Source organism: Bombina bombina, chromosome 9, assembly GCF_027579735.1.
Source record: "Bombina bombina isolate aBomBom1 chromosome 9, aBomBom1.pri, whole genome shotgun sequence".
NCBI classification, from domain to species: Eukaryota; Metazoa; Chordata; class Amphibia; order Anura; family Bombinatoridae; genus Bombina; species Bombina bombina.
The window spans coordinates 16,827,945-16,844,106 of record NC_069507.1 but is presented as its reverse complement, the minus strand read 5'-3'; the positions used below and the strand labels follow the sequence as shown (position 1 = coordinate 16,844,106).

Below are 16,162 nucleotides of genomic sequence, written 5' to 3'. Positions count from 1 at the left end.
CTGCTTGCTGGATGTAGCCGTGTGTGCAAGAACCCGACCTGCTTGCTGGATGTAGCCGTGTGTGCAAGAACCCGGCCTGCTTGCTGGATGTAGCCGTGTGTGCAAGAACCCGGCCTGCTTGCTGGATGTAGCCGTGTGTGCAAGAACCCGACCTGCTTGCTGGATGTAGCCGTGTGTGCAAGAACCCGACCTGCTTGCTAGATGTAGTTGTGTGTGCAAGAACCCAACTTGCTTGCTGGATGTAGTATGTGCGCGAGAACCCGACCGGCTTGCTGGATGTAGTATGTGCGCTAGAACCCAAACTGCTTGCTGGATGTAGTCGTGTGTGCAAGAACCCGACCTGCTTGCTGGATTAAGTCGCGTGTGCAAGAACCCAACCTGCTTGCTGGATGTAGTATGTGCGCGAGAACCCGACCTGCTTGCAGTCAGACACAATAGGTTTAGTTTAATAGGGGTTATTTGCTGCATATTTGTAGATAGAGTTTAAAGGCGCAAGATATACATTTACATCAGTTTGTGCAGACGTTTAATGCACAGTAAGTCACTGCACATGCACGCACATGCAATACGCACAATATCATGACCTTGTCTCTCTGGGTCAATTTTACTAGGACGATGGACACGGGGTAAACACAAACAACCTAAAAGACATGAAGGGGATGGGATCAATATATTTTGATCCATGAGACAAAAGTTTATATAAAAAGTTATTTTGCAACTCCCACCCCAAAATTAGATTTAAGTTCAGCAGCATCAGTGTATAAGTGACATCCGTGTTCGGCAAATACAGATAACTTATAGCGAAACACCAGAGTAATAATTGTGCGGCAGCACAAAAGGCGTAAATTATTCCTACCAGGCATTTTCCTGACCTTTAAATGCTTCGGTGGCTCCTGGGGCGTGATTTTTATCCGGGTGAAATTTCAGAGCTAATTTACGATACGATTTCTTCAGATCTTCCTCGGTTGCATCTTTGGTTACTCCCAAAATCTCATAGTAGTCTTTACATTGCTTTACTCTGGGGAAAATAGGAATAAAAAAACAACTGCTAAGTTAAGCAAATAAACTGTCCAAACTCTAATACATTAGAAGAAAAGTGCAGTTTTAATCCAAGTGGCATCTTTTACTGTTTTAAATAATTTGATATCTTTAATCATATATATTTGTGATGTCACAGCAGCAGGAGTTTGCTCAGAACTACAGTGTGCCAGAATTACTATACGATGAGAGCCGCGCTGCAGTACAGTGTGCCAGTACTATACGATGAGAGCCGCGCTGCAGTACAGTGTGCCAGTACTATACGATGAGAGCCGAGCTGCAGTACAGTGTGCCAGTACTATACGAAGAGAGCCGCGCTGCAGTACAGTGTGCCAGTACTATACGGTGAGAGCCGAGCTGCAGTACAGTGTGCCAGTACTATACGAAGAGAGCCGCGCTGCAGTACAGTGTGCCAGTACTATACGGTGAGAGCCGAGCTGCAGTACAGTGTGCCAGTACTATACGAAGAGAGCCGCGCTGCAGTACAGTGTGCCAGTACTATACGGTGAGAGCCGAGCTGCAGTACAGTGTGCCAGTACTATACGAAGAGAGCCGCGCTGCAGTACAGTGTGCCAGTACTATACGGTGAGAGCCGCGCTGCAGTACAGTGTGCCAGTACTATATGGTGAGAGCCGCGCTGCAGTACTATACGATGAGAGCCGCGCTGCAGTACAGTGTGCCAGTACTATACGATGAGAGCCGCGCTGCAGTACACCTTGTACACTGTGCTGCAGCTGAGAACAAGTAAATTACATAAACTATTTATGACCAGACACGACATCCCCTTAACACCAATATAGTGGTTCTAAGAAGCCCATTAACCCCTTCACACAAATAGATGTGTATATAAGTCTAAGCTTCAGCACCAGCTCCATATGAGGGCAGATGCTGTGTGTGTCAAAGTCTAAACATCTTCTACTGGTGCTGACGGGAGGGCAGCTCAGCAGTGGAGGGGGGAGGGAGTGGGAGGGCCCTATGCTACAGATTTTTTTTTTTTTAAAAGGAACAGGAAGGGATGGGGCAGCTACACTACAGAAAAGGGGTTTGGAGGTGAAGGGGGGCTGGTTACTAAGAAATCGCGGGAGGTGGTGGGACCACTACACTACAGAAAAAAAATAAAGAAAATAAAATGTATGCTTACCTGATAAATGTGTTTCTTTTTAGACACGATGAGTTCACGGATCATCATCCTTACTTGTGGGATATTCACCTCCTGGTCAGTAGGAGGAGGCAAAGAGCACCACAGCAGAGCTGTTAAATAGCTCCTCCCTTCCCTCCCACTCCATTCATTCAGAGGTGTCTGAATTTTACAAAAAATAACAACCTGTCTTAAAAGAACAGGGCGGGCTGTGGACTCATCATGTCTAAAAAGAAACAAATTTATCAGGTAAGCATAAATTTTCTTTTCTTTTTAAAGACACAATGAGTCCATGGATCATCATCCTTACTTGTGGGATACAATACCAAAGCTAGAGTACACTGATGATAAGGGAGGGACAAGACAGGGAACCTAAACGGAAGGCACCACTGCTTGAAGAACCTTTCTCCCCAAAACAGCCTCAGCCGAGGTAAAAGTATCAAATTTAGAAAAAGTATGGAGAGAAGACCAAGTTGCAGCCTTGCAAATCTGTTCTACAGAAGCTTCTTTTTTGAATGCCCATGAGGAAGCAACAGCCCTAGTGGAATGAGCCGTAACCCTTTCAGGAGGCTGCTGTCCAGCAGTCTCATATGCAAAACGGAAGATACTCTTCAGCCAAAATGAAAGAGGTAGCCATAGTTTTCTGACCCTTATGTTTTCCAGGGAAAATTACAAAAAGAGAGGAAGACTGATGAAAGTCCTTAGTCGCTTGTAAGTAAACTTTTAAAGCACGGACTACGTCCAAATTGTGCAGAAGACGTTCCTTCTGAGAAGAAGGATTAGGACACAAGGAAGGAACAACAATCTCCTGATTAATGTTCCTGTCTGAAACAACCTTAGAAGAAACCCTAGTTTAGTACGTAAAACTACTTTATCAGAATGGAAAATAAGGTAAGGCAAATTGTATTGCAACGCCGAGAGCTCAGACACTCTTCGAGCTGAAGAAATAGCAACAAGAAATAAAACTTTCCAAGATAACAACTTAATATCTAAGGAATGCATAGGCTCAAACAGAGCCTTTAAGAACTAAATTCAGACTCCATGGAGGAGTAACGGGTTTGAACACAGGTCTGATCCTAGCCAAGGCCTGACAAAAAGATTGTACATCTGGAACATCTGCCAGACGTTTGTGTAACAAAATAGATAAGGCAGAGATCTGACCCTTTAGGGAACTTGTCGATAAACCCTTCTCCAAACCCTCTTGGAGAAAAGACAAAATTCTGGGAATCCTAACTCTACTCCATGAGTAGCCCTTGGATTCACACCAAGAGATATTTACGCCATATCTTATGGTAAATCTTTCTAGTTACGGGCTTAAGCGCCTGAATCAAAGTCTCTATGACCGAATCAGAAAAACCCTGCTTGGATAGGATTAAGCATTCAATCTCCAAGCAGTCAGCTTCAGAGAAACTAGATTTGGGTGAAGGAAGGGCCCTTGAATTAGAAGATCCTTCTTCAACGGAAGCCTCCAAGGTGGCAGAGATGACATGTCCACCAGATCTGCATACCAAATCCTGCGAGACCAAGCAGGAGCAATGAGAATCACTGATGCCCTCTCCTGCATGATTCGAGCAATGACCCAAGGCAGAAGCGCAAATGGAGGAAACAGGTATGCTAGACTGAAGGACCAAGGAACTGCCAGAGCATCTATCAGTTCCCTGGACCTCGACCCGTATCTCGGGAGCTTGGCATTCTGCCGAGACGCCATGAGATCTAACTCCGGCCGACCCCACTTGAGAATCAGGTTGGAGAGCACTTCCGGATGGAGTTCCCACTCTCCCGGATGAAAAGTCTGTCTGCTCAGAAAGTCCGCCTCCCAGTTGTCCACCCCTGGGATGTGGATCGCTGACAGATGGCAAGAATGGGCCTCCGCCCACCGGATTATCTTGGCTACCTCTGTCATCGATAAGGAACTCCTCGTTCCTCCCCGATGATTGATGTAAGCCACTGTCATTATGTTGTCCGACTGGAATCTGATGAACTGGCCAAAGCCAACTGAGGCCAGGCCAGAAGAGCATTGAAGATCGCTCTTAGTTCTAGGATGTTTATAGGAAGAACAGACTCTGAGTCCATACTCCCTGAGTCTTTAGGGAACCCCAGACAGCTCCCCACCCTAGAAGGCTGGCGTCCGTTGTCACAATCACCCAGGAAGGTCTGCGAAAGCAGGTTCCCTGGAATAGATGATCCGGAGACAACCACCATTGAAGAGAGTCCCTCGTCTCCTGTTCCAGGGTTATTTGAGGAGACAAATCTGCATAGTCTCCATTCCACTGCCTGAGCATGTATAACTGCAGAGGCCTGAGGTGGAACCGAGCAAACGGGATGATGTCCATTGCCGCCACCATCAGTCTGATTACTTCCATGCACTGAGCCACTGACGGCCGAGGAGTGGACTGAAGGGCTCGACAGGTATCCAGAATCTTTGATTTCCTGACCTCTGTCAGAAAAATTCTCATGGATATAGAATCGATTAGAGTTCCCAAGAAGGTCACCCTTGTCTTTGGAATTAAAGAACTCTTTTCCAGATTTACCTTCCACCTGTGAGTTCTTAGGAAGGATAGCACAATGTCGGTATGAGATCTTGCTTGTTGACAAGATGGTGCCTGGATTAGAATATCGTCCAGATAAGGTGCCACCGTAATGCCCAATTTTTTGTGAAAATTCTGGGTGCCGTGGCCAGACCGAAAGGAAGAGCCACGAACTGAAAGCGTTTGTCCAGAAAGGCAAACCTCAGGAACCTGTGATGATCTCTGTGGATAGGAACATGTAGATATGCATCCTTTAAATCCACTTTCGTCATAAACTGACCCTCCTGGATCAATGGAAGAATTGTACAAATAGTTTCCATCTTGAATGACAGAACTCTGAGAAACTGGTTTAGACTCTTGAGGTCTAAGATAGGTCTGAAGGTTCCCTCCTTTTTGGGAACCACAAACAGGTTTGAATAAAAACCCAGCCCCTGTTCCTGTACTGGAACGGGAACAATCACTCCCAAGGAGGAAAGATCTCTTACACAGTGTAAGAACGCCTCTTCTTTTATCTGGTTTGCAGATAATCTTGAAAAAAGAAGCCTTCCTCTAGGAGGAAAATTTTTGAACTCCAGTTTGTATCCCTGAGACACTATTTCTATTGCCCAGGGATCCTGAACTTCCCGAACCCAAGTCTGAACGAAGGAAAGTCTGCCCCCTACCAGATCCGGTCCCAGATCGGGGGCAAACTCTTCATGCTAACTTGGATTCAGCAGCAGACTTCTTGGATTGTTTACCCTTGTTCCAAGACTGGTTGGATCTCCAAGTAGGCTTAGATTGCGAATAGTTCCCCTCCTGTTTAGAGGAGGAAGAGAAAGAATTTTCCCTTGAAATTTCGAAAGGAACGAAGATTACTTTTGTCGTCCTTTTTGTTTACTTCTCTTATCCTGAGGAAGGAGATGACCCTTAACCTCCCGTGATAGAGATAATTTCCTTCAGGCCAGGTCCAAACAAGGTCTTTCCCTTGTAAGGAATTGCTAGAAGCTTAGACTTAGATGACACGTCCGCAGACCAAGGTTTCAACCATAAGGCTCTGCGGGCTAGGATAGAGAACCCTGAACTCTTAGCTGCCAATTTAGTAATTTGCAGAGAAGCATCCGTAATAAAAGCATTGGCTAACTTCAGACCTTTAATCCTATCTTGGATCTCATCTAAAGAAGTCTCAGTCTTGAGAGACTCGGACAGAGCATCAAACCAATAAGCTGCTGCACTAGTGACAGTAGCAATGGACGCAGTCGGCTTCAATAGCAGACCCTGGTAAACATACATTTTCTTAAGTAGACCCTCCAAATTCTTGTCCATGAGATCTTTAAAAGCACAACTATCCTCAATGGGAATAGTAGTTCGCTTGGCTAAGGTGGAAATAGCCCCTTCCATCTTAGGGACCGTCTGCCAAGTTTCCCTGACAGCGTCGGCTATAGGGAACATCTTTTTGAAAATGGGGGACGGAGAGAAGGAATACATGGTCTCTCCCATTCCTTGGAAACAATCTCCGAAGCTCGCTTTGGCACCGGAAAAACGTCTGAGTAAGAGGGAACTTCAAAATATCTATCCAATTTACTCGACTTTGCAGGAGCAATGACTACTGTAGAATCAGTAAAAAAGTAAAGTAACCAAAACCTATAAAAGTAACAGGCAGAGGTGTTCTAGTTTAAACCTGAAAGATACAACCTCTGAATCAGTCAAAGGTAATGAACTTTCTGAATCTGAAATTTCACCTTCTGATAGAACCTCAATACTCTCCATCTCAGTTCCCTGAGAGGGTACATCCGAGATTGCCACCATAGCATCAGAAACCTCACTGACAACATGGTTGTCTTTCCTCTTACGCTTGAAAAAGATTCAAACACCCCTACACCTCAGCAACTCTGCTGAGGTGCCTACCTGCCAAACCGGACCTAACTCTCTCAAGATTCAACCTCCTTTGGAGCTGGAACGATCTGGGTGTGTAAGAGCAGACTAATGCTATAACTGCCTGCTTAACTAGGCAGTGAACCATGCGGTTTTAGCCACAACGTGCCGGCGTCTTCCTCTATTTGGGAAATGTGTGCTCATGCAGACTATGTCAGTTACGTCTGAAGATTTTGCAGTAAGACATAGAAAGTGTGCGAAGCACTAGCTAACTAAAGAATAAATTGTATATGTGCGCTAACAGCTGTGGGGATTGAATCCAAATAAAGATTATAAAACACTTATGTAGTTTGTATGCAATTAGGAATACACTTTAACACACTGGTTGATTGTATTTACCTTTATGTGAATATATGTAGTGGTATACTTCAATAAGTAGACATAAAACACAGAAGGTGGGTGGTTCTATAAATAAACCAATGGTAAAATTTAATCTATTAAAAAGCGATAATTTAAAACAAGCAATGTGATAAAACACAAAAATACAATTAGTAAAACCAAAACATATGACCGGTCATGTACATATAAGTTTGTAAACAGAGATATATTAAAAGCTGTATGCAGATACTTGACAATCTTAGAACAGTAAAACTAAGTGCAGAAAAAATATTTTTACACTTTGTGCAACAAGGAGTCTGATCCGTTTAAAATTGTTTAATCAAATAATATGGCGTTAGGTGTTAACAGGCTATGTTCCCAGTAATAAAGACTGATATCCACCTGTATATTTATTCATGCAAACTTGTAATCCTTAAAGCAAAGAGTTCCGTTCTGTTTGACGGTTACCAAACATCAGACAGATCCGTTTATAATGGAAAGTGGTAAGTTCGACAACTAGTGTTATGCTAGTATGTCTCCCAGATTGTATGTCTTTTTCGATAAAAGGGTGACAAATACAACCTAGCTGTTGGGCTACAACACCTCTATAGTGCCTACCTGCTTCACTTCTGAGCTGGAATATCCGTCGGGGTCAGGCACAGGTGTCTGTAGCAGCTCCTAACAGCTGGTGGTGTCACTGATTATCTCAGAAGTAGATCCGGCTAAAAATGAAAAACTCTGCGCAGAGTACGTTGGAGAGAGGTGAAATAGTTCCAAACAATCTCTCGTAATCCTTGGCGATCGTGCTGTTTTAACATTTTGTAGTTGGCTGTCTGATTCCTTCAACGCGTTTCGCCACGTACCATGGCTTTATCAAGATGGTTCAGACATGTTTTTGGCTTCTTTATATACGTATACTTTGTCTGTGATTGGTCTATTAGTTCTCATGACGTATATTTTTTAAGGTGGATTCTGAATAAGGTGGAATATTGTGGTTGTCAAAATGATTTCTGCAAAGCACTATAGAGGTGTTGTAGCCCTACAGCTAGGTTGTATTTGTCACCCTTTTATCGAAAAAGACATACAATCTGGGAGACATACTAGCATAACACTAGTTGTCGAACTTACCACTTTCCATTATAAACGGATCTGTCTGATGTTTGGTAACCGTCAAACCGAACGGAACTCTTTGCTTTAAGGATTACAAGTTTGCATGAATAAATATACAGGTGGATATCAGTCTTTATTACTGGGAACATAGCCTGTTAACACCTAACGCCATATTATTTGATTACACAATTTTAAAACGGATCAGACTCCTTGTTGCACAAAGTGTAAAAATATTTTTTCTGCACTAAGTTTTACTGTTCTAAGATTGTCAAGTATCTGCATACAGCTTTTAATATATCTCTGTTTACAAACTTATATGTACATGACCGGTCATATGTTTTGGTTTTACTAATTGTATTTTTGTGTTTTATAACATTACTTGTTTTAAATTATCGCTTTTTAATAGATTAAATTTTACCATTGGTTTATTTATAGAACCACCCACCTTCTGTGTTTTATGTCTACTTATTGAAGTATACCACTACATATATTCACATAAAGGTAAATACAATCAACCAGTGTGTTAAAGTGTATTCCTAATTGCATACAAACTACATAAGTGTTTTATAATCTTTATTTGGATTCAATGCCCACAGCTGTTAGCGCACATATACAATTTATTCTTTAGTTCTCTAGTATTTCTCAATTTATCTGCTTTATGGGAGCAGATTAGTGTATGTGCAGGGGATAGATTTGCGCACCTTATACCTTTTGTTTTAACGGTGCGAAGCACTAGCCCTTCCCCTCGTGGGCGTCCTAAACAAACTTAGCCCGATTGGCTTAAAATAGTACAATAAACCGATAGGAAAAAACAACCAGTAATAAAAAATGAGCTCCCCAGCCCCAGTGCCTGTACTCATTGCTGTCCTATACCCTCTACTAAAAGGAGAGATAAATGTCCCCACACAAGGATCTCAATATCTGAGTCTTATGTAAAATAAACCAGGTTAAAGTGCCCATTGCTTCTGAGATTTTTTTTCTGTTTCCCAGAATAAAAACAAAGTCAGCACTTACCTTGGTATTCTGCCCGACAGCAGAGCAGCTCAGCAGGTTTAGGAGGTCCTCTCCCTCCCACAGCCATGTGGAAAATCATAAGCCTGAGTTAATTATGCTTAGGCTGTCAGGAGAAGGGCAGCATTAATGTATAGGAGGCGCAGTGAGAATTATGTTCCACCAGTTCCTTTTGCTCTAAAGCCACCAAAAGCTCCACGGAAGAGACTGATATTGACTACGACTACACCCTAGGGCAAAGCAGCACTCTCTGGCACTACCTTAAAAATAATAAACTCTTGATTGAAGAATCTTCTCTAACACCTCACTTTACCTCTTCCTATCACTAACGTAGGCAAAGAGAATGACTGGGGTGGGAGGGAAGGGAGGAGCTATTTAACAGCTCTGCTGTGGTGCTATTTGCCTCCTCCTGCTGACCAGGAGGTGAATATCCCACAAGTAAGGATGGTGATCTGTGGACTCATCGTGTCTTTAAAAAGAAAAGGGGTTTATAGATGGCATCAGTAGTTGGAGGGAGGTTGGAGGGTAAGGGGGATACTACACTGCAGAAAAATAAACTTTTTTTTTTTTATAAATAAAAGTTGTTTTTTTTTTTAATTGGCAGACTACGGTCTGCCAGTACCTAAAGGACCAGTAAATACAGTAGATTTGCATAATCAACAAATGCATGAAAAAAAGACAATGCAATAGTGCTTAGTCTGAACTTCAAATGAGTAGATTTAATTTTGACTTGAGTGTCCCTTTAAGATGGGGGTGACCAGTGGGGGTGTGGGGGAGGGAAGAAAGCTGTTTAGGAGGGATTAGTTGGTGGGAAGTGTCAGGTGGGAGGGTAATCTCTACACTAAAGCTAACCTTAACCTTACAAGCTTCCTAATTAACCCTTTCACTGTTGGGAATATTTGAAGTATGGTGCACAGCTGCAATCAGCAGCCTTCTAATTACCGAAAAGCAATGGCAAAGCCAAGTATGTCTGCTATTTCTGAAGAAAGGGGATCCCAGATAAGCTTTAACAACCAATTGTGCCATGATTGCACAAGCTGTTTGTAAATAATTTCAGTGAGAAACCCAAAGTTTGTGAATTTTTTTTTTTATTTGATCGCATTTGGCGGTAAAATGATGGCGTGAAATATACCAAAATGGGCCTAGAACAATACCTTGGGTTGTCTACTTAAAGGGACAGTCTACAATAATTTTTTTTATTGTTTTAAAAGATGGACAATCCCTTTATTACACATTCCCTAGTTTTGCATAACCGACACTGTTATATGAATATACTTTTTACCTCTGTGATTACCTTTTATCTAAGCATCATCTGACAGCCCCCTAATAAGTTTAGTGTCCCTTTAAAAGAAATATATTTTTCACTGAAAGTCCTAGTAGTGAAGGGGTTGCATCTTTGAATAGAAACATATTTACAATATAAATGTATTGGGCAAAAATGCTTCTACTTAAAGTTATCACTGTTTTAGTGTTAGCATTTTTCTCTGCACGTGCATGTGAGGCATAGCTAGATATTCTCAGTGAACCAGCATTTTAAATACTGCAGCTGCTCACAGCACCAGTGGGGCTTGTATCCTGTCAGCAATTAACAAATGGAGTCATTACCAGATGGTGCAAACACATTAGATTCTCTGAGCAAGTGCTGTGTATAAAATGCTGGTGCACGGTGCATACTTAAATACACTTTTGAAACAGCTATAGCTTTTATTAAAGCATTTTTCCTAATACATGTACGGCATATTACAAAAAATGTCCCTTTAAGGATTAATGCCAAAAGCACCTGCCGTGGGTACAAGACATTGGCTATTTTCACCTTTTCACTGCATCCAGCTGGTCTGGGGTGTAACTCTTGCCTGTCTCCCCTCCGGCCTCTCCGTTGGCAGTGGGTGTGGAGTCAGCTGCAGTCTTCCGCAAACGAGGGTTTGAAGGCTCCGTGTTGTTGGACTCTGCATTGTTGGGTTGTTCGTTCTGAACAAGGGAATCAATCAGCTCTGAAATCAGAGTAAAAAAAGGTTAAAAAAAAATATTACAATAAAGGAGTTAAAAAGGACATAAAGCAGACTTTACTGTGGTTCTATAATATACTGCTTAAGTGTGAAAACTTGAATACATTAACACCTTGTTTGATGCAGACCCCCCCCCCCCCCCAAATCATTTGCTGTATTTGGAGGAGACAATCTGTACTGATTACTAAATAGACACAGCTGGCGACTGGCATTTTGTTAGTAAACTTGCATTGTATATCTTATTACCTCCGCTAAGGGTAATCAGGGACGGATATGTTGCATTGTATATCTTATTACCTCCGCTAAGGGCAATCAGGGACGGATATGTTGCATTGCATATCTTATTACCTCCGCTAAGGGTAATCAGGGACAGATATGTTGCATTGTATATCTTATTACCTCCGCTAAGGGTAATCAGGGACAGATATGTTGCATTGTATATCTTATTACCTCCGCTAAGGGCAATCAGGGACAGATATGTTGCATTGTATATCTTATTACCTCTGCTAAGGGTAATCAGGGACGGATATGTTGCATTGTATATCTTATTACCTCTGCTAAGGGTAATCAGGGACGGATATGTTGCATTGTATATCTTATTACCTTTGCTAAGGGCAATCAGGGACGGATATGTTGCATTGCATATCTTATTACCTCCGCTAAGGGCAATCAGGGACGGATATGTTGCATTGCATATCTTATTACCTCTGCTAAGGGCAATCAGGGATGGATATGTTGCATTGTATATCTTATTACCTCCGCTAAGGGTAATCAGGGACAGATATGTTGCATTGTATATCTTATTACCTCCGCTAAGGGCAATCAGGGACGGATATGTTGCATTGTATACTGCATTTGTGCTATGAGTAATACAATATTTTTAGATTTGATATCAAATATATCGTTTATTTATTAATCTTTTTATTGAGGTTTTACATAAAAGAAAAACAAACAGAAGGATTGTGACATGAAGATAAAATAAACGGATGATTATACAGTTTGTTGTCTGTCAGTAGCATCAGGAAACCTAATTTACAATAAAGAATACTAGCATATGACTGTAGCTATAATCTGATAGGAAATACACGTGTATATGATAGCTACAAGGGAGAACACAAACAGGCCGCAAATCAGATTAGTTGATGATATAAAATATTTAATGTCATTGGAACAATAACTTGGAACCCAAGATGGCACTCACCGCTTGTTAACAGCCTGCAACACCTGGAGAGAGGTGTTGGGGGTTCTAAGTTAAAGGGTTAGAAAACGGTGTTCAGTAGTATTTAAACAATAGATGCCTTATGCTATGTTACACATCTATGCAACATGACTTATTGCAAAACAAAGCTTCTCTGTAAAAATAATATTGTTTAAATTGTAAAATCGTAGTCACTCAAATCAGCCCCTTAAAATCCATCCCCCTCATGTGCAATTGGTCACATGAAAGTGCATATACTACTGATTTATCTGCATTGTATGATACCCGAGTATGCCCCCTAACACGTGCATTAGATGTATCTGCTACTCTTATGCGCAATAGCATGAGGCCGACAGTTAAACTACAGCACCTGCAGCTACCTCAGACCTGTCAGTGTGTGCATCAGTACACTCCAGCAGCCTTATTTATGCTGGCCCTTCAAGTTTACTACACAATACAGCTGTCACTGTGATAAACTGCGCAGCACAGTGCGTCACAAGTCAAGCACCATCACTTCAATTATTATCGCCCCCCAGAGTACAGGTGTGCATCATATTATATTAGTGCAGTAACATGACCATACTGATATATATCCTGCAGCTCAGCAACAAGGACTCTCCGTGTTGTGGTCTGATCCGCTGTGGGTCACTGTGTTTAGAGGAAAGTGACAGCAGCAAAGTCATCAGTTTCACAGTGAGCGTGCACTGTGTATGCTCACACATTTCTACCTAGGTAGCCCTGTGTGATAGGTCTCACATGAGTCCAACTGAGGCTTGGAAAGGTGTTTAATTTCAGAATCAAATTAGAAAAAATGGAGACCTATCTGCTAATTTACTTTATACTATTGATGTTTTCACATTGTTTTACTATACTTTAATGCTGAAGCCTCCTGGTTAATAATAAAAAAAAACTTAAAAAAAACAAAACTTACTGATGTAATGTAAAGGGATAGGAACGTCTAAATTAAACTTGCACAATTCATAGAAAGCTTGTCGTCATTTTAAGACACTTTTAAATTCACTTCTATTTTCAAATGTTCTTGGTTCTCTTAGTATCCCTTGTTGAAGAACATCCGCACATATCATACACTAGTGTGAGCTAGCCGGTGATTGGTGCCTGCACTTATTAGTCTCTTGTGATTGGCTAACTAGATGTTTTCAGCTAGCTGCCAATTCCTTCAGCAAAGGATAACAAGAGAATTAAGCAAATTTACAAATAGAAGTTGGAAAGTTGATTAAAACATTCTGTCTAATCCCAATCATGAAAGAAAATTTTGGGGTTTCATGTCCCTTTAAGGACCTAGAAAATACTGCGTTTGGCAACAATTTAGCCTTTAGAAACCTTGGTCCAGCCCTATGTGGCACTCGTCTGCTTAATGCACGCACAATGTTTATATTTAGCCAGACAGTAATTATAGAAATGTAATTCAGGAGTTCCCTTAACTGTGTATAGAGAACCCCCCACTCCCCCAGCATTTAGCGCAAACCAAAGGAAATCTCCCTATAAGATTTGTAGTTCTGATTTCCAGCACAATGTTTATAGTTGGCACCTGTGGTTTGTAAATGCAAATAATTGTTTAACCAACCACTGGTGGGTAGGAAACATTTTATTTGTAAATTCAGTCTCCGTTGCGCCTCTCATTAAAGGACTTTTACAATCACTTATTTTTGGGCAGAGCCGGCTCGAGTTAAATGCACACACTTTGTTTTGTAAACAAACACAGTAAGAACAAAGTCTTATCAGACGGGAAAACACGTAGGGCTGGTTTTGTTTACTACACAACCACAAAAGAAAATGTATGCTTACCTGATAAATTTGTTTCTTTTTAGATACAATGAGTCCACGGATTTCATCCATGTGGGATTACGCCTCCTAGTCAGCAGGAGGAGGCAAAGAGAAACACAGCAGAGCTGTTATATAGCTCCTCCCCTCCCTCCGACTCCAGTCATTCGACCAAAGTTAGGAAGAGAAAGGAAAAGCCAAGGTGCAGAGGTGTCTGAAGTTTAACAAAAAATAATAACCTGTCTCAGAGAACAGGGTGGGCCGTGGACTCATTGTGTCTAAAAAGAAACAACTTTAATAGGTAAGCATACATTTTCTTTTCTTTTTAAAAGACACGATGAGTCCACGGATTTCATCCTTACTTGTGGGATACAATACCGAAGCTAGAGTACACGAATGATAAGGGAGGGACAAGACAGGGAACCTAAACAGAAGGCACCACTGCTTGAAGAACCTTTCTCCCAAAAACAGCCTCACCCGAAGCAAAGGTATCAAATTTGTAAAATTTAGAAAAAGTGTGAAGAGAGGACCAAGTTGCAGCCTTGCAAATCTGTTCAACAGAAGCTTCATTTTTGAATGCCCATGAGGAAGCAACAGCCCTGGTGGAATGAGCCGTAACTCTTTCAGGAGGCTGCTGTCCAGCAGTCTCATATGCAAAACATATGATACTCCTCAACCAGAAAGTAAGAGAGGTAGCCGTAGCTTTCTGACCCTTACGTTTTCCAGAAAAAATTACAAACAGAGAAGAAGATTGACGAAAGTCCTTAGTCGCTTGTAAGTACAATTTTAAAGCACGGACAACGTCCACATTATGCAGAAGACGTTCCTTCTGAGGAGGAGGATTAGGACACAAGGAAGGAACAACAATCTCCTGATTAATGTTCCTGTCTGAAACAACCTTAGGAAGAAAACCAAGTTTAGTAAGTAAAACCAACTTATCCGATTGAAAAATAAGGTAAGGTGAATTATATTGTAATGCCGAAAGCTCAGACACTCTTCGAGCTGAAGAAATGGCAACAAGAAATAAAACTTTCCAAGATAACAACTTAATATCTAAGGAATGCATAGGCTCAAACGGAACCCCTTGAAGAATTTTAAGAAATAAATTCAAACTCCATGGAGGAGCAATTGGTTTAAACGCAGGCCTGATTCTAATCAAAGCCTGACAAAAGGATTGAACATCTGGGACATCTGCCAGACGCTTGTGTAACAAAATAGGCAAGGCAGAGATCTGACCCTTTAGGGAACTTGCTGATAAACCCTTCTCCAATCCTTCTTGGAGAAAAAAAATCCTGGGAATCCTAACTCTACTCCATGAGTAGCCCTTGGATTCACACCAATAAAGATATTTACGCCATATCTTATGGTAAATCTTCCTAGTTACAGGTTTACGCGCTTGAATTAAGGTATCTATGACCGAATCAGAGAAACCCTGCTTGGATAGGATTAAGCGTTCAATCTTCAAGCAGTCAGCTTCAGAGAAACTAGATTTGGGAAAAGGAAGGGTCCTTGAATGAGAAGGTCCTTCCTCAATGGAAGTTTCCACATGTCCACCAGATCGGCATACCAAAACCTGCGAGGCCATGCAGGAGCGATGAGGATCACTGATGCCTTCTCCTGTTTGATTTGAGCAATAACCCGGGGAAGAAGAGCAAACAGGGTGGAATAGATATGCTAGGCTGAAGGACCAAGGAACTGCCAAAGCATCTATCAGTTCCGCCTGGGGGTCCCTGATCCTGGACCTGTATCTCGGGAGTTTGGCATTCTGACGAGATGCCATGAGATCCAACTCCGGCCGAACACATTTGAGAATCAGGTTGGAGAATATTTCCGGATGGAGTTCCCACTCTCTTGGATGAAATGTCTGCCTGCTCAGAAAATCCGCCTCCCAGTTGTCCACCACTGGGATGTGGATCGCTGACAGATGGCAAGAATGGGCCTCCGCCCACTATATTATCATAGCTAAGGAACTCCTCGCTCCTCCCTGATGATTGATGTAAGCCACTGTCGTTATGTTGTCCGACTGGAATCTGATGAATTGGGCTGAAGCCAACTGAGGTCAGGCCCGAAGAACATTGAAGATCACCCTCAGCTCTAGGATGTTGATAGGAAGGAGAGACTC

The 16,162-nt window shown here is 42.0% G+C and overlaps 1 protein-coding gene across 1 annotated transcript in view; it reads right to left on the bottom strand.

The window, feature by feature from the left end:
• The window catches only part of DNAJB12 (DnaJ heat shock protein family (Hsp40) member B12), a 67,589-nt gene that overhangs the window by 36,499 nt on the left and 14,928 nt on the right, over window positions 1–16,162 (bottom strand). Inside the window, exons 2-3 of the mRNA XM_053691922.1 lie at window positions 10,868–11,045; window positions 873–1,018 (exon numbers count right to left, since the gene is read on the bottom strand). Coding sequence (XP_053547897.1) covers window positions 873–1,018; window positions 10,868–11,045 — 324 coding nt within the window. The remainder of the gene's footprint in view (window positions 1–872; window positions 1,019–10,867; window positions 11,046–16,162) is intronic.